Raw genomic sequence first — 18,438 nt, forward strand, 5'->3', positions numbered from 1 at the left:
ATGTTTGATGAGAGCTGGGAGACAGAGGACGGCAAGGATGGATGGCACTGTCAGTGCGAACAGGAGACCGAGGGCTGCGGGGATGGGCGGTTATCCCGAGGGCAAGCGCTATCACACACAGAGGGGAGAGAGCGAGAGTGGTGAGTGTGGGACCCCATAGTCGCAGGCTGAGGATTGCACCGTCTGTGCAGATTTCTGAGTTGACTGAGGCAGTACGGATTTCGGCATGCAGGAGGTGGGTCCAGAGCATATACATGGCCCCTGTCGCGGTGATGATTGTGAGGCTGACAATGGCTTTGTCAAGTATAGTGAGTAGGGCTTTGCCAGTCTGGGCAGCTGTTTGGTAGATGGCGAGTCTAGACCGGGTAGCAAGATGTGCGCCTACTCTGATGGCAATTGTATGGCTGTGCATCGCTGCCCGCACATGCCCTGCTCCAGCCCAGTGGAAGTGGACGACGAGTGTAAGGTGCAGGCGAAGGAGTGGTGAATTTTCCCAGGGGGCGCTACAGTTAAGGGTCGGTTGCGGCCCGTAGGCTGTCTCCGCAGCACGGTGCAGTGCTGTAGCACCAAGGCGTAGCACTGTTTGTCCGTGTCTACATCCCAGCTCGCTCAGCACATGCACACTTGTCCACAGGCATTCTCTGAGCAGCCCAATCAGCTTACGTACATATGAGCTATGTATACCGGCTTCTTTGCATAGTTCCTTCACACTGGTTCTGCCTGCCTGTGCCACTTTCAAACTTGTGGAAAGGAGTCCCTCCCATACCGGATGCAAAACGTTTGGCGTCACAGTAGGGCGGTGTCCAGTATCCGCCACAGGACACACATATTCCGCTGCAGGCCGTTCCCTGCTGCAGGCAGCACAGCATTCGGTATACTCTAGTATATCTTTCACAACTGCAACAGCGTCCCCAGGACACCGCACGCCTCCGTGCGCGAGTGGAGCAGTTGGTGCCGTGCCACCTGCCCAACCTTGACCCGATTCAGGACGCCCGGCTGCTACGCACCAGCAACGACCTGGAGTGCGAAGTGTGCCACAGCCCGCAGCAGCCCTCCCGCATGTTGCTGTGTGATGGCTGCGGCACCGGCTGGCACCTCCGCTGCCTCACGCCGCCACTCAGCAAGGTGCCTCCTGGCGCCTGGATGTGCCCGGGCTGTGTGGAGCTGGGCAAGGCTCCACCCACTGGCCCCGCGCCGCAGCGGCCCTCGGCGGGTCCAGTGCTGTTCCCCAACGCTGACACGCGACGCCGCGACGCGAAAGCAGCTACCCTCGACGGCGTGTCAGTTGTACGGGCAGTTCCTGGCCCAGCTGGAATGCCGCGGCAGCTGCAGAACGGCACTCTGCGCTTCCGCGGGCCCTTGTCACGCCCCTTCTACTTCATGGTGGAGTGGCCGGGAGGCTCCGCCGAGGCCATCACCCTGGCCGATGCAAAACGCCTGCAACGGCAAACGGTGCCATCGTCACCTGCATCAGCCCCTGCCCAGGGCGGCGAGCCCACGGCCAAGCGCCGTGTTCAGCCTCGCCGCTGATGCACCGACCCTGCCGGCATCCCAACGGCAGGACCTCGCGCACGCCGGCATCCCAACGGCGTGTGCCGCGCTGGCATCCCAACAGCGCGCATCCACGGACATCTGCTTGGAGCTGGCTTGGACTCGAAGCCAGCAATGAGGAGTGACGTGTGACTAGCTAGGTGTCTGTTCTCGTTTGTCGTGTGGCACTCACTCGCATATCATTCTGGTGTCATGCGTTTGCTGTCCCGTGCGTCTGTATGTGCTTCCGACTTTGCCAGTCTCGCTGACTCCCCTGTCTTCAGTCGTGGGGGGGGGGGGGGATCTCTCCGCCCGGGAGCGGTGTTGTGCAAGTTCGGCTGTGTGTAAGGAGGATTCCGTTACACGAGCAAGTCTCTCTCTCCCGAGCCGTGTCGAGGCGGACACGCGGCTCCGCATGGGCACCGTACAGAACGGTGCGCGCTCTTAAGGGCCGCTCTCCTACTTTTTAGGTGTATGTATCGTATCGTGTGTAGCCTTCTCAAGACTCCGGTGACTCTCAAGACTTCCCAAGTAAGACGCATGCATTCTAGTATCTCCTGGGCTCCTAGCATTTGCTAGCTTACAAGTGGTATCGAGACCAGAACTAGTCGCATTTTTTCTTTGTTAGCGTGAACTAACGCAGGGGCGCGAAGAACCGCGTCCCCATTGGCGGCCCCGCTCCGGCGGCGGCCCCCAACTTTGTTAGTTTCACTGAGACCGTCTTTCAGACCGTCAATACAAACCGGTTCGCCTCAGGCACCGCGTTGAGCTGAGCCCGCGCTAAGCGCCGGCCTTATCCACAATGGCTATGATTCGCGAGGGCTTCGAGCCCAGCGATAAGCTGTGTGGCTTGTGGGTTAAGATCATTACCCAAAAGGCTGCAATTCTCAATGCCGCCTCTTCAACTCTCCCCTGCCTCAATTTGAACTTGCGGCGGCAGAGATTGGTGAAAACCTCCCGCTCTCTCGTGCTACGACCCGAGCTCGTTTGCGAGTACTGATCGGCATCGATTATGCCCTTTCACAGGGCCTTGAGATGCCGGAACCCATGGAGGCCGACCTGCACGGCGGCGCTGCTGGCACCGAGCTTGCGCTCGCGCTGCCGGTGGACCCCCCGGCACCGGCCCCCGACCCCAACCTGGCGCTCATCCTCGCGCGGATCGCCGAGCTGGAGGCACAGGTGGCCGCCAAGACGGCTGCTGACGCCGTCGTGGCCGCCACGGCGGGCGCCGCAGGCGCCGGCCCCTCCAACGCGCCGGTGCTCGCGCTGCCGGCGCCGGCCGCCGCGGCGCCCTCCCCGGTGAGTGCGACGGGCGCACAACAGAACCAGGGCATAGGCGACATTCCTGTGCCGGTAGTCCTAGAGCAGGCCTTTGGCGCCGCACACATGCAAGACGTGATGCAGCGCCGCGCCGTTCAGGATGCCGCTATTGCCACTGCTGCCTGCGCCGCTGCTGCACAGGGTGGAACCGACAGGTCGCTGGCCGAGGCCGTCGCGCGCGAGTGGCCCAGCCTCAAGTCGGCGCAGCAGCGCGCCCTCTACCTCAGCCTGGCTGACTGGGCCGGCTGCATGTACTCCTACTCCAACCAGAAGCTGAAGGAGATGGAGTGCGCCGAGCTCCCGCCCCAGCTGGCGCACTCGTGGCTGTACCCGATCGCGGCCGGCGCCTACGAGCAGGCGCGCCAGATCGCCACCGACCGCGCGGCAGCCCGCAACCAGCAGGTAACTGATGGGACGGGCGCGGGGCCTAGCTCGGGTGTGGGCACCCCGCAGCGCGCGGGTGCCATGGGCGAGGTGGCTGAACCGGGTGCCGGCGGCACAGTGCCGTCGGCTGAGTACGCCGTGCCGGAGGGCTTTGACGCCCGGGATATGGAGAACGTGAACATTCCCAAATTCAGCGGCACGGTGGGCGGAAACATTCAGTCCGCTAAGACGTGGTTCGAGGTGCTGATGCGCTACCTAGCGTTGCGCGGACGCAACCCCATCGCGCACTTCTTGTTCTACCTGTCGGGCATCGTGCTAGAGTGGGGATCCACCTTCCTAGCGGAACAGGACGCTAAGACTGCGGCGGGCACCCCGCCGCTCACAGTCGCAGGCCTCCGCAACGAGTTCCTGAGCGTGTTTGACAACCCGCTGCACAGCTGCCCGCAGGAAGCGCGCCGAAAACTCTCTCGGCTGAAGATGGGGTCCTCGTACATCACCTATCTCACTCAATTCCGCATCCTGATGCTGCAAGCTGGCCATATGAACGAGGTGGACAAAATCCATTACTTTCAGGAGGGATTGACGGGCGCGTTGGTTGCACAACCGTCTTACCGACGCGCTTACCGCCTTTCTCCGGAGGAGTTGGTCGAATGCAAACGGCAAATGTCGATTTGCTTGCCAAAGGATTTATCGAGCCCTGCCATTCTCCGTTTGGCGCGGCGGTGCTGTTTGTGAAAAAGAAGGACCCCGATAGTCCTACCGGTCACAAACTTCGCATGGTTATTGACTATCGCGAACTGAACAAAATTACAGTAAAGCACCGTTATCCGCTACCGAACATCCAGGACATTTTTGACAAATTGGCAGGCTCGGCGGTGTATTCCACGCTCGATATGAAAGCGTGCTATCACCAATTTAGGATTGATCCAAAGGAAATTCCACCTACGGCGTTTATTACCCCGTTCGGACAGTACGCGTGGCGTGTGTGCCCGATGGGACTGTGCAACAGCCCGTCACACGTCATGGCCGCGGTGAATACAATTCTCTCCAAGGCTGGCCTAGGAGAGTACACGATGGCGTACTTAGACGACGTTATCATCTATTCCAAATCCGCAGAAGACCATGCAAAGCACCTTGACGCCGTGCTCACGGCGTTAGGGCAGGCACACCTGCGTGTCAAACTGTCCAAGTGTGTTTTCAACCGTCCCGAGCTGCCCTTTCTGGGGCACATTGTGGGGCGTTCCGGGTTACGCATGGACCCCAAAAAGGTTCAGGTGGTCCAAGATTGGATCGCGCCAACTGACCTTAAACAGCTGCGGCGTTTCCTTGGCTTAGCCAACTACTTCCGCCGCTTTATACAAGGCTACGCGTCCTTAGTGGCGCCGCTCACTGCCCTCACTGGATCTAAGACGCCTTGGCAATGGTGTGACGCGTGCCAAGACGCATTCGAGGCGGTGAAGAAAGCCCTGATCTCCGCACCTGTGTTAGCACTGCCTGACCTCAACAAACCGTATGAGGTTATTTCGGACGCATCCCTGTATGGAACCGGCGCCGTCCTTATGCAAGAAGGACGCCCACTCGCGTATCTGAGCCACAGGTTTACACCTGCAGAGCGCAACTATACTACCACCGACCAGGAAGCTTTGGGTGTCATTAACGCATTACGTGAGTGGCGATGCTACCTTGAAGGAGCGCCCAACGTAACAGTCGTTACAGACCACCAACCCCTTACGCACCTGGCCACTTTGAGGGCCGACGGACTGCTCTCTCGCCGTCAGGCACGGTGGATCGAGTTCCTACAGAGCCAGATGGTTACTTGGCAATATCGCCCGGGCAGAATCAATGTGGCTGACCCACTCAGTCGAGTTTATGAGGGCGCACCTGACATGCGCGAAGGGCCCCCTCCAAATCAGCCCCAGGTAGCGGCAATGACACGCTCGTCCGCTCATACTGACGTGCACAAACGAATTAGCTCCTCCTACCAGCGGGATGCGTGGTTCAGGAAGCCGAGCAACACGGCAGAGCTGCGAAAAGTCAACGGCCTGTATTACAGGGGGGACCAGGTGGTGGTTCCCAACGATGACGAGTTGCGTACAATGCTTATAGCCGCACACCATGACGATGAGTGCAGCGGGCACGCTGGCCCAGAGCGTACAGCAGAGGCTCTCAAACGGGTGTACTCGTGGCGAGGTCTGGACGCAGACGTAGCACGGTATGTAGCCCAGTGCTCGCATTGCCAACGCAACAAAGCCTCGACCGCCAAGCCGCGCGGTTTACTGCAGCCCTTGCCAATTGCAAAACGAGTGTGGGGCAGCGTCACGATGGACTTGATCACCCATCTCCCCACCACCCCTGCGGGTTATGACTCTACTGCTGTGTTTGTGGACCGGCTGAGCAAGATGACCCACTTTGCTCCCACTCACGCAACGGTAGATGCCGAGGGGATGGCTCACTTATATGTGCAAAACGTTTTCCGCCATCATGGCCTCCCAGATGAGGTCATCTCGGACCGTGGCCCGCAATTCGCCGGCAAGTTTTGGGCCGAGTTGCAGCGCTTGCTGAAGACTTCAGTTAAACTAAGCACTGCATATCATCCGCAAACAGACGGTCAAACCGAAAGGATGAACCGCCTGTTAGAAGAGACACTTCGACATTACATCAACCCGGCGCAAGACGACTGGGACGATCACTTAGCGCTGGTCGAGTTTGCAATTAACAATGCAATGAACAAGTCTACTCGGGCATCGCCCTTTAGCTTGAACTCGCCATACGCGCCGCGCACTCCCGGCACCATCGGGGTCGCGCAGTCGAAGGTGCCTCTGGCCGCTTCCTTTGCCGCTGAGATGCAGGCTCGCTTGCAGAGAGCTACAATGTGTCTTGAACGGGCCCGGACACGACAAAAGCAAGCCTACGACTCTCATCGCCAGGATGCGAGCTTTGCGGTGGGTCAATCCGTTTTGCTGAGCACAAAGAACATCGCTTTGAAGACACCTGGTGTGAAAAAGCTATTACCCAAGTTCATTGGGCCGTTCCCGATCGAAGCGAAGATCGGAGAACTAGCGTACAAGCTGACACTGCCCCCGGGGTATCGAATTCACCCCGTCTTTCACGTTTCACTGTTGAAACCGTACCACTGCAAGGGGAATTACCAACCCCCTCCGCCCGCATTCTTAGACGATGACGGCAACGCATACTGGACGGTTCACGACGTGATTGAACACAGGGACAGGCGGGTAGGCCGCAAACCCGTGCGGGATTTCCTGGTGAAGTGGGAAGGCTTCGGGCCAGAACACAATTCCTGGGAACCAGAGGCGAATTTACGGGAGGACGAATTGGTTGCCGACATTGTCGACAAGTACCTTGTCCGGGTATCCCTACGCCCACCCCCACGCGCTGCCAAGAAACCGCGCCTGACCTAAGCAGTGCACACACGGGCGAGGCACACCTCTCATAGCTGTCCGCACGCACAGTGCCGACACGCATCACAGCCCATAATCACACTTCGTTGGTGTCCCGGGGACGGGCCACTTCAGAGGGGGGGGAGTGTAAGGAGGATTCCGTTACACGAGCAAGTCTCTCTCTCCCGAGCCGTGTCGAGGCGGACACGCGGCTCCGCATGGGCACCGTACAGAACGGTGCGCGCTCTTAAGGGCCGCTCTCCTACTTTTTAGGTGTATGTATCGTATCGTGTGTAGCCTTCTCAAGACTCCGGTGACTCTCAAGACTTCCCAAGTAAGACGCATGCATTCTAGTATCTCCTGGGCTCCTAGCATTTGCTAGCTTACACTGTGGCGCATGTCAGCTGTCGTGTGATGTCGTGTCTGTGGTTTGCCGCTGCTGCATAACCCCCCCCCTTTCGGGGGTGGCTCTGCTGTGTGTGCTGTGCTGAGCGGTAGGTTGTTGCCGGTGCCTGTCGGGTGACTCAGTGCGTGTGACTCAGCGTGTCAAACCCGGTCCTGCCCTATGGCAGCCTTTTCCTCAGTTGCGGTTCAGTTGCGGCTCAGTTGTGGTTCAGTTATGCGCCACAGGCTCAGTTGGGGTTCAGTTGAGGTCGGGTCAGTTGCATCGAAGCATGCGCATAACTGAGTTGCCTCAGTCAGGTGGTTCAGTTGTGTAGCACTATTGCCCCATAACTCAGTTGCAATTGAGAGAGGCTCATCTGTTACGATGGGCTGCCAACTGAGGATGAACTGAGAGACCTCTGTTAGCTTTTTCCCCAGCTTGGTTATTGATATGCTTGAAAGAACGCAACACGCACAAGCGAACATGACGTTGTAGAGCCGAGGCCAGTGAGCTAGTGTTTACCTGTCAATACTTGAATTTACGCGCCTTCTTTTTCCTGCATGGGGTTCTCGCGGGCCTGACTTACCAAGCAGCATAGAGCGGCCCCTGATACTACTATACATATACTGATATAGTACCATACATATACTGATACACTGCACTTCATGCCGGTGCCGCTGCACTTCTGTTCCTCTCCCCCACTTTGCTCTCTCGCCCTCGCTACTTCTCTTCGTAACACAAATTTATGCTAGCTCAGATGTCATTAGAACAAGAGCTGGCGGCAGACGCTGCTTGGCTGGCTTGGGACGCGAGTCCTCACGCTGCTGACCGCTCGTTGACCGGCTTGGCGACGCTGCTCACACGCCAGCTGCAGCCAGCTATTACGTGAGAGAAACGACTATGCCTCATAATCTATCAGCTGCGCTTCAAATGTCCGACCGAGAAGTCTCGGCGGTCGCCGGCCTCAACAACACCATTCAACATCGCGTTCTGTCAACATCACCCTCGCCCCGCACGCCATAGTCCGCAGGTTAGTCCGCAGGTTAGTCCGCAGGTTGAATGACGATGGGATGCGTTGAACCTAGTGGTACCTCGCAAGCCAGTGTGCATGGTTCATCTTCTCGCGCCGTGTTGGGAGCCCCGCCTACAACTAGTGACTGTCTGCTGCCTCCCTTACTAGCGCTCGCTGCAAGGTGTTTTATGGCTCCCTTGCCACGGTGCCTTGTGTCTCATACCACCCCGCCCCCCTCACGCACACACCCTGCCCCGCCACAGCTTGCTGCCCAACCCCTGTTGTCCCCTCTGGACCGTACGGTTGGCTGGACTGCCCCTACACCTCCAGCATTGTGCTCATCAACGGTGAGTGTCCGTGACACGTGTGGGCGCACACACATGCACACGTGCACACAGACGCGCCTTGTGTGGGTAGGCCCCGTGCACTGCCAAGCACTCTGTCCATGGCTGGACAGTACACCGAGAAGGACTTGTCAATGCTAGGGCAATACAATGCTTAGCCAAACCTCTGTACCAACCCTTGTAAGCTCGTCGCTAGGAAATATGTGGAAAATGGTTGCTCGGCGAAAGGTGGAGCGAAAGACCGCAGGTATCTGTGTTCTGCTATGCTTTGCACTCTGCATGCTGACAACCAACGCAACCACGGCTGGGAAAGGGGCTGGATCTGCCGCGGCCGAACGCTGGTTTGACTGGGGACCGCCCCGGCGAGCCAGTGCTTTCGTGCACTTAGGCAACCAGCGAACTCCCCACGACCATATGTGGTTTGCATATCCGTCTCGAACGGATGTAAACGAGCTCTCTCTGAGGGAGAGGATTTCGCATGGCTACAGCTTCCCCGCGAACGCGACGCTATCGTCGCATCGCTGCTCTCAGACAGGCATACTTGATGCCAGTATCCTGCACACAACGTGCTACACAGCTAGCAAGCTTGCTGGCACCGGGCCCCTCGGCATGTCGCAAATGAGACCCTCGCAAAGCCCAGCTGCTGCAAAGCACCCGCATATTGAGGGGCTTATAAGCTCCAAGCACATACCAGTTGCCTCAGAGCCGCTCGCCAACGACGTCCCAGAAAGGGGCCGAGCCGAACCTCCAGTATTTACAGCTAATTCCCAGCTCTATGAAAATGCGAGTTTGCTCACAGAACCACCACCGACAAGCTCCGAACGAAGGCAATACCGAAGCCCTAGCGGACTCCTGTCGCGCGCAAAGGTTAAGCCCAAGCCTGGATGCACCAACATACGCAATGCGATGATAACGGCTTTGCAGCCGGTAGGGGAGGGGCTCCTTTCTACCAATCTGAAAATAGCACAGGCATGCAGAAATGGCGTGACAAAGTTATGCACAGCGGAGGGAGCATACCGTTCATATGCGACTAAGACAATCAGGCTGCTTGCAGAGAGCCTATTGACGAGTGTACTTGCGCTGGGCGACCTGGGCAATCGGCATGGAGGAACCCTGCTGCGCTCCGGTGCTTCGGCACTGCACTCCATGGCAGAAACAGCCTACGGGCCGCAACCGACCCTTAACTGTAGCGCCCCCTGGGAAAATTCACCACTCCTTCGCCTGCACCTTACACTCGTCGTCCACTTCCACTGGGCTGGAGCAGGGCATGTGCGGGCAGCCATGCACAGCCATACAATTGCCAACAGAGTAGCCGCACATCTTGCTACCCGGTCTAGACTCGCCATCTACCAAACAGCCGCCCAGACTGGCAAAGCCCTACACACCATACTTGACAAAGCCATTGTCAGCCTCACAATCATGGCCGCGACAGGGGCCATGTATATGCTCTGGACCCACCTCCTGCATGCCGAAACCCGCACTGCCTCAGTCAACTCAGAAATCTGTACAAACGGTGCAATCCTCAGCCTGCTACTATGGGGTCCCACACTCACCACTCTCGCTCTCTCCCCTCTGTGTGTAATAGCGCTTGCCCTCGGGATAACCGCCATCCCCGCAACCCTCGGTCTCCTGTTCGCACTGACAGTGACATCCATCCTTGCCGTCCTCTGTCTCCCAGCTCTCCTCAAACATGTGGTCCAAGTGACACGGCAGATAGCCTTTGCAACCTGGGCCCGGCGGAAGCTCCTACTCTGGGGAACTGCCATGGCCATCATCCTGCGAAACCTGTACCTCACACTGCCGGACCCTTGCAGTGTGCAACCGGCACAGCTGACACTCTGGGGGTCAGCACTGGCCACCGGCCTACTTACTGCTAGCCAGGCAACCACTCTCCTCACGCTTACATATGCAGTAAACCGGACACACACGGTGGCCTACGTCAAGCCAACACTGCGAGGTGCGCTGCCCACAGGCCCGACAGCCCCGCCGGCGCCCGCCGACCCTCGCATTCATGCGGCAGTGAACACCCAACCACCAGCCGCGCTGCACTGGCCGCCCCGGTCCAATGCAACATACCGTGAAACACAACGGCAACACTTCTGCAGTGTCCACGCCCTCAACAACTCTTTGGGGCTCGCATGGCTCGACCCTCTAGATGTCCTCTCTTATGCTAAACGAGTGCACGCTCACCTTACAGCCGCGCAGGATCCGAATGCCCTGTTCTGGAAAGAATGCTACTGCCCCAACAGTGGCGCCTTCAGCGAACTTCTCCTGAACCACTACCTGTACCACAATGCCACCATCAGCAACATATTCGCCTACCCCAACAGGAAGCTGATTATGCGCCGAACCCACTTTCCGCGACTCGATGGCGACATCAGCAAAGAAAAGGTCCTAGAGAACCTTCCGGTAGCCGCCCGAACTCGCGGCTTTACCGTCCACCAATACACTGTGCGACACACAATTGCTGTGCGTTACGAAGCAGGACAATGGAGAGTAATAGACTCGGTGAACAGCCCTATCCACAACACGGTCTTACACGACAACACTTGGAACACACTTGATGGGGAGGTCTGGTGCCTTGACGCGGTGCGTGCATCTGACACGGCAACACTTCAGGACGCACTTGGGCAACTCCGTGAGATCGTCCCGCCACCACGCCCGCCACCCCACATGGAGGCCACCAGACCCGTGCAGACAGGGCCCGCCGCCACAGGAAGGCCGGCACCAGAGCCCGCTCAACATGCCCAAGACAACTCACCGCTGCGGGCAGCACACAGGGCGCCACAGCATGCAGCACCCCGCACTACCGCACCCGCGCAGCCACACAATGCAAATGCTGGCATAGCACCCCGACTCAACACGACAGGCACCCGACAAACTATCCTGAACTGGATTGTACGGCCCACTGCACGCAACCATGCCCACATGGAACCCAACCAGGCACACACAAACACGCGACCCCCCAGCAGCAACACCACCCTACACATCGTGACCCACAATGTACGGGGACTGCTCTCAGAAATTTTGTCCACCGGCCAACCCGGCAACCTCAGCTTCACCCTCTGCAACCTAGCCCAGTGGAAAGCCGACATAGTTGTCCTAACCGAGACAAAACTGACAGGGAAGACTGACTCTATCAAGCGAGCCTTCCGAAATGAAGGATACCGCCTCTACTGTAGCACTACTCCCCGCGTGGCCACAGCGCGCGGTAGCGCTGGCGTAGCGGTGGCCATCTCCGCCCGGTACAGTGACCTCGGCTGTGTCACACACCACACGCCCCCACCAACACTCCATGGCTATGTGTCACACGTTCAAATTAAGACCCCGGGGAGCACGCCTCTCACTGTACTGGGCATCTACGCACCAGAGGACATGCAAACCCGCAAGGCAATCTACACATACTGTCAGCAGGTGGTAGGCCGGGCGGACGCGTGCGGACACCACCTAGTCACCGCGGGAGACTTTAACGCCGTCGCCCGAGCACATGAGCGGGACAGCCCCATCGACACGGTGGACCGGGCCCACCAGCGGTTCCTTGCCGATAGTGGCCTGTGCCCTATCCGCGGAGACACCACTACCACTGCCGAATGGTCATATGAACAATCACGCCCGGGCATGGCCCCATACCACAGTCGCATCGATGACATCCTCCTATGCCCTGCCACGCGCGCTGCATGCACAGAAGCGCGTGAATACACCAGTACAGTTGCAGGCAACTTTGACCACAAACCAGTCCACGCAGAGTTACTAGCCGCGGACCTACAGCTATGGCCGGCACCACAGGCCGGCGCCCGGAACCCAGCCCCCCAGCAGCAGACCCAACAACGATGGGCCGAGGTCGCCCTGCCCGTCACACAAAAGCAACTGGCCGCCGCAGCTATCCGCCTTGAGGAAGCCTTGGTGGAAGCAACAGCCGACCTACATTCCGCAACAAGGCAGGCAACGCAATCAATTGAACATGCACTCACGAGGCACAGCATGGACCCCACAGGCTACCCCGCCAGCGTCATGCACCGAGACCTGGCGCAGGACACGAGCATCCAGAAGGCCGATATCAACCAACTTGCAGAACAACTTGCCTCCGCACTGGACACCGGGCTAACATGCCTCCTTGAAGAGTGCACCCGGAAAGCCCCCTTCACTGGCAAACACCACGCATCACGCTCCACCGCATGGGTGCTAAAGCCCCTATGGGACAAGGAAGTGGCCCTGAAGACACAACTTACAAACCTCACGCAAGGGCCCCAGGCCCTACCTGAGGTAGACGCCGCCAATGCAGCAGCAAAGCTGCGGAACGAAATAAAGGCCTGCCAGGCCGAGCACCGCCAGCTAGTGGCGGACCGCGCCAAAGCCCAGCGAGAGGCCGCTGCCACAGCGCTGCAACATACCCTGGCCACGCGCCCTGCACAGGGGCACAAGAGAATCTTTCAGAAGGACGACATGGAACGGGGTCTCCCAGCGGTCCGGAACCCAGAAACTGGGGAGGTGACGACTGACTCCACCAGCATCCTCGCCATACTCGAAACCCACTTCCGAAAGCTGTCCGCCCCACCACGCGGCACCCGCACTGGGGACTTCCGACTACCCAGCAACGCCACACGCGGCTACCCATTTGAGAAAGCCGACGCAACAGATCAATTCACACTGGACCGCAACCGGCACCCTGACACACACTCCATGCTCCCCAGCATGGCAGACACGGCAAATTTTGAACAGTGCATTTCTCACCTCTCCAGAAACAAGGCGACAGGCCCTGATGGCATACCAAACGAACTGCTCCGTATCCTGCCATTGGGCATGAAGCGTAACCTCCACTGTATCCTGCAAATCATGTACGTCAAGTCACAAATACCTGAAACCTGGGCCGCATAGGAGACCGTGCTACTCCCCAAACCTGGAGACGCCCTGGACATAAAAAACAAACGGCCCATTGCGCTCGCAAACACCTGCTACAAGCTGTACACGTCCATGCTTACCTTGGGCATTGGTGAACTGGCTGGCCCCCTCCAGCTATTCAGTGAAGCACAGGAAGGCTTCCGTGCCTACTGCAACACCGAAAGGCAGGTCCTAAATTTAGTACATGCCCTTGAGGATGCCGCACTGTTTGGAAAAGATGTCTATGCGGTATACGTGGACTATAGCTCCGCGTTTAACACAATCGACCAGGACCGATTACTACAAATTATGTTTGACCTTGGGCTGCCAACGGACCTGATCCGCGCAGTCCGCAACCTATATGCACATGCGACCACCCACATCCGCACCGAACACGGAAGCACATCCGCCATTCCTATAGAGCGAGGCACCGTGCAAGGTGATACACTCTCACCTGTGCTCTTTATTCTGTTCATGGAACCTCTTGTCCGCTGGCTCCATGCGGGCGGACGGGGCTACCACTACGGCTGCCTGACCCCGAGCGAAAACCTGCAATACCATTGCAGTGCCGCCGCGTACGCAGACGACCTGGCGGCGCTCACCAACTCGCTCGACGACCTGCAGGTTCAATGTGACAAAATCGCATCTTACGCCGAGTGGGCGAGCCTGCGTGTCAATCACACCAAGTGTGCCACCACCGCCATCTGGCACGACAAATCTCGCTCGGACCCCAACCTTGACGGGCCCACAGGAAAAGCTACCCTCGCCGCCATGCGCCGCAACATGACCAACACAATCAAGATTGGCACGACCCCTGTCCCGTACTTCCCCCCGACCCAGCCGTACAAGTACCTGGGAGTGCAGCTCACGTTCTCGCTGGACTGGTCGGCACATGTCGCAAGAGTCACCGAGATTGTGAAGGACAAGGGCACAGCCATTGCCACATCCCTGGCGACACCGGCACAACGCCTGCGCATGATACAACAGTGCGTGCACACCACAGTTGCATATGGATTCGCAGCAATGCCCTTCACAAAACAGGACATAACAACGCTCGACACTACCCTGGCTGGTTTTGCAAAGCGCTGCTACGGACTCCCCCGCAGCTTTCCCACCCGGACCTCCCTCCTGCCCGCCGACGAATACGGCTTGGACCTGGGCTCCCTCCTGCCGCAATACGCGCGCGTGGCCCAGCGAGCCCTGGTCCTTGCCCTAAATGACTCGGGCCGTCTTGGGATAGTAACCCAAGCCCTTCTGCCGCGCCAGGCAAGCATAGCTGGCCCCACACAGGCCCACCTTCTCCCAGCCCATAGGTCACACCACCTTACGACGCTGAAACAGATGACCCTGGCAAAAGAGTACGGTGTCACACTGTACCAAAATGGGTCTGCCTTTACTGCGCCTACCTGGTCCATTGCCGCTGCCCTTGAGGCAGAAGCTGAGGCCCGGGGCGTCGAACCTCTCCCCATTGAAAACGTCCTCCCTCTTGCGGACCTGAGGCTCGAACTGAGCCACCTGGTGGACCGCAACACAGGCAAACACCTGATTACTAGCTCGGACCTCGAGAAGCACATGGGAGCGAGCCGGGTCCGGCACAAGCACAAGGTAGCCCTGAACAGGCTTAGCCTTGCTCTCAGTATGGCTGCACGTGCAGGGGAAAACGCTCCAGCCCACGGCAGCCCTGCCCCCCTGACCACCGCACAGCGTGCACTGCCTGACGTGGCCGCAATCGTGGCCTTAGCCATGAGGGCGGACCCCCTCCCTCTCGGAATGGCCAACCCCCTCGACCGGTACCTGCAGCCCCTCCCGGAGGCGCCCCCCGTCCAAGCAAACACCACGCAAGCCCCCGCCGACCTAGCCCCCCCCTCCCCGGCCCAGGCCCATCCCGGCGCACAAGGTGCTGCTGCACCGGAAGTCCCCGCTAATGGGGCAACGCAACCCTCCCTACGGCCACCGGCCAGAGCCCGCAAGCCGGCTACAACACGCCGGCCACAGAACCAAACACGCGCACGGCGCGTTACAAAACATGCAGCGCAACGCGCACGCATTGCAGAAACTACACGCACTACCCCTGAGGACCTACTCACCGGGGACCGCGCCGCCATCAACCATGCCCTGCGGCTCACCAACGGCGATGAGAGCCTGCCGGTGGGCACGCGGGGGTACGAAACGGCATGCTCGGTATTCCAAGCGCTCGCCAAAGACAGGACACATGCGGATCTGCCACCCACACCCACAAGACCCACCCTCCCTTGCACATGCTGTCGAACCACGCCAACAGCGCCGTGGGCTACCACCCGCCCTCACATCCCGCCTCACGGCGAATGCCGCCAACCCCGAACCCAACGCCATAAGCGAGTATCTGAACAACACAGGATTGCCTATGGAAGTCAACCAGGCTGCCGCTCACAACGACCCCATGGACGCCGATAGCCCGACGCCGCCCCTGACCGCCCCGGCAGCGCAAGCTGCGGGAGGCCACGGGGCCCGTCCCAGCTGGCGACTGGCCCGCGCCAGGATCACACACGATCTAGTCCCACGGCCCGCCGACAACCGCACTAACGGTGACACTCAACTCACCTACGACCTGGACAATGACGGACAGGAACTGGCACAGGTCCTGCACAGCGAAAACAAACAAACTGTCACGGACAAAGAACTGACACGGAAGCGCAAGGCCAGAGAGGACACCTCTGGGACACGTGAAAAATACTGGAAGGTGCAGTGGAAGCCGTCCATTTGCCCTGCCGGCATTGTCTCTGCTTTCGTTCGCATGGGCTACGCAACTATCCAGAACGCCAGGTGCTACAAGCACCCTCTTGCGACGCGCCCAGGCCCACAACCTGCGCAGACCGAGGCTGAGCCTCCGGCTGAAACCCAAGCCCACGCAATCTCACCTGAAGAGCCTGCCCAAGCTGCAGAGCCGGCAGCACCGCAGCCCACTGGGGCCCCCCTATTCTCGTCCTGGACGACCAAACTCCTGCGACATGTCACGTGGGCGCCGAGCACGGACCGTGAACGGGACCTAAAACACAGTCCACAATGGGAGGAGTTACTGGAGGAGTGCAAAACCCGGCTAGCAAACGGTACCAACCAAGGCCCGCGGCCCCGAACAGTGCGCCCCGCACCTGATCGGAACCTTACCGCCAGACAGCGCCAAGGCCGCCACGACGCCGAGCCCCTGGATACCGCATCCCGCGCGCGTGACATCCGCACGAACACCACCATCACCACAAGCCCGTGCAACCCCTACAAGGACATCGTGGCCCCCGGAGCATACACAATTACCACCACTGGTGGCACCCGCCGTGACCCAGCTGAGGCACACGTCCATGAACCCAGTGGCCGCTGGCTGGGCACCATCACCTACCCCCGCCTCCTTACCCTGTGGGAGCGCTTCAGGCACACCGGCAACCAGCGGCCCAACGCCTTTGAGGAAGCGGTCGCTGCCCTCATCATGCGCTACCGCTATGACCCGGCGCAGCAGGACCGCAAGGCCATGCCAATGCACCAGGTGTCGCTGCCGGCAGGCACAGTAGCAGCCATCGTCCAATGCCTGCGGGTCACACAAGCAGTACACATTCGGGAAATGTTTGCGTCCCCACTTAACTCCTCCACTGCAGCCCACGAATACTGGACACGAGACCCTGCTGATGGGGCCTTTGGCGCACTGCACGATGCCTACCAGACCGCATGGACCGGCTTGCAATATGCCCACCCCCCCTCTACCCCCCACGATGCACGGAAGGCGCTCATGTGGGCCCTCGCATGCGCCGAGGCTATGCGTGACTCACAGGAACCAACCCTTACTGTATTGGCGCTCCCCAAAGCGGCCACTTTCCCCCACACGCAGTGGCTTCAACACCCACTTTGCCACGAGCTGGCCAACTGGTCCGCGGGCACCGCGGGCCTTGACACAGGACTTGGCACCAACACCCAGGCTGAACGCCAGAAGGGGCTCCGACTGGTCATTGTTGGGAACCCCGCCGGACTCCAGTGCTTTGCCCCCCACCTGAAACGGCTCGTGGACACACTGAAACGGGGGGCGAACGCACCCACGCACATCAGCGACCCGCGCACGTGGACACACACGGCCACGGCCCCAACCTGCCCGGCCCTCCCAAACTCACTTCTAAAGCAAGCCAAATACCAGCACGCTAACCCAAAGACGATACACGCCATGGCTGACGAAGCACGACGCTTTCCTAACGCGCGATTCCAGACCCACCATGCTCTGGCCCACGACGTGAATGGCACTGTCTGGACAGATGGTTCGGTAAGCAAAATCAAAACTGAAAATGGCAAAGAAGTCCAGGTTGCCGGCGCCTGCGCCTGGTTCAGCGATTCTCGCGTTGTCTACGTGAATCCAAATGGCGCTGGGTGCACTAACACTATTACGAGAGCTGAGCTGGCAGCAATTCGTGCTGCCCTCGCAGAATTTGGTGGCGAAGGTAAAGAATTTGCAACTAAGAAGCTCACTATTGCATCAGATTCTGTTGCAAGCTTGTACCTAATCAAACGAGCAATTAACGAGCCTCGGCGACTGCATCTGAGTAAACATCGGGACCTCCTGGATTCAGTCGTGGCATTGCTCCATGCACGCCATGCCCGGGGCGCACCCACCGCTCTGATTAAAGTGATCTCGCACACCGGGCTACACGGCAACGAGGAAGCCGATAAAGGGGCGGCTGCCGTCGCCACCCAGGAAAAACCCGCCGATGTATCCGAACCGGCCGACAACGACCCGCACGCCCGGCACTGGTGGCCGACCTTCACGGTCACCAGGGACGACGATAGCACAGCCACGCACTACGTGTCGGACCTAAACCGGGGCCTCACCAGGGCAATGGCCCCCAGCTGCCGTGGTGGATACGCCAACAAAACCCTGTACACTGAGAAATGGGCCGAGGCAGCACCCAGCCTTGACCCACGTGCCAGTAACGCGTACATGACGAACTCGGACGCCAGCCACGGCCTACGCCGGTTCATACAGAATGCTCGTCAGGGAGGCCTCATCTGCCCGGCCCGGCTGGCTTTGTTTAAACTACGAGACAGCGACAAATGTGGTCTCTGTGCCCACACCCTGCGCAGCCGCGGATCTGACCCAGAGCGTGGCACCGCAGGTCACCTTGCCGGCCACTGCGCGCACCCCCAACTCGTTGGCGCTAGGATAGCCAAACACAACAC

General features: G+C 59.4%; 2 protein-coding genes across 2 annotated transcripts; one reads left to right on the forward strand and one right to left on the reverse strand.

The window, feature by feature from the left end:
• The first annotated feature begins 2,018 nt into the window (after positions 1-2,018).
• On the forward strand, positions 2,019-4,580 carry CHLRE_08g373344v5 (uncharacterized protein). The gene is made up of 2 exons (XM_043065074.1): positions 2,019-3,820; positions 4,080-4,580. Exons 1-2 carry the CDS (start codon positions 2,566-2,568, stop codon positions 4,088-4,090), a joined length of 1,266 nt encoding a protein of 421 aa, XP_042922075.1. The 5' UTR covers positions 2,019-2,565; the 3' UTR covers positions 4,091-4,580.
• A 10,402-nt stretch (positions 4,581-14,982) lies between these two features.
• Positions 14,983-18,438, reverse strand: CHLRE_08g373345v5 (uncharacterized protein). Its single transcript, XM_043065075.1, has 2 exons — positions 18,183-18,438; positions 14,983-18,021 (listed from the first exon to the last, which is right to left on the reverse strand). The coding sequence occupies exons 1-2, from the start codon at positions 18,238-18,240 to the stop codon at positions 17,906-17,908; spliced, it is 174 nt and encodes a 57-aa protein (XP_042922076.1). The 5' UTR covers positions 18,241-18,438; the 3' UTR covers positions 14,983-17,905.

Source organism: Chlamydomonas reinhardtii, chromosome 8 (genome assembly GCF_000002595.2).
Source record: "Chlamydomonas reinhardtii strain CC-503 cw92 mt+ chromosome 8, whole genome shotgun sequence".
NCBI classification, from domain to species: Eukaryota; Viridiplantae; Chlorophyta; class Chlorophyceae; order Chlamydomonadales; family Chlamydomonadaceae; genus Chlamydomonas; species Chlamydomonas reinhardtii.

Excerpts from the sequence above, each read along its gene's own strand:
- CHLRE_08g373345v5 (XM_043065075.1), bottom strand. The coding sequence starts at position 18,240 with ATGAACCGGCGTAGGCCGTGGCTGGCGTCCGAGTTCGTCATGTACGCG. Across the intron at positions 18,022-18,182 it reads CATGTACGCGTTACTGGCAC|GTCGGCCACCAGTGCCGGGC; the intron begins GTGGGTCAAGGC and ends GTGACCGTGAAG.
- CHLRE_08g373344v5 (XM_043065074.1), top strand. The coding sequence starts at position 2,566 with ATGCCGGAACCCATGGAGGCCGACCTGCACGGCGGCGCTGCTGGCACC.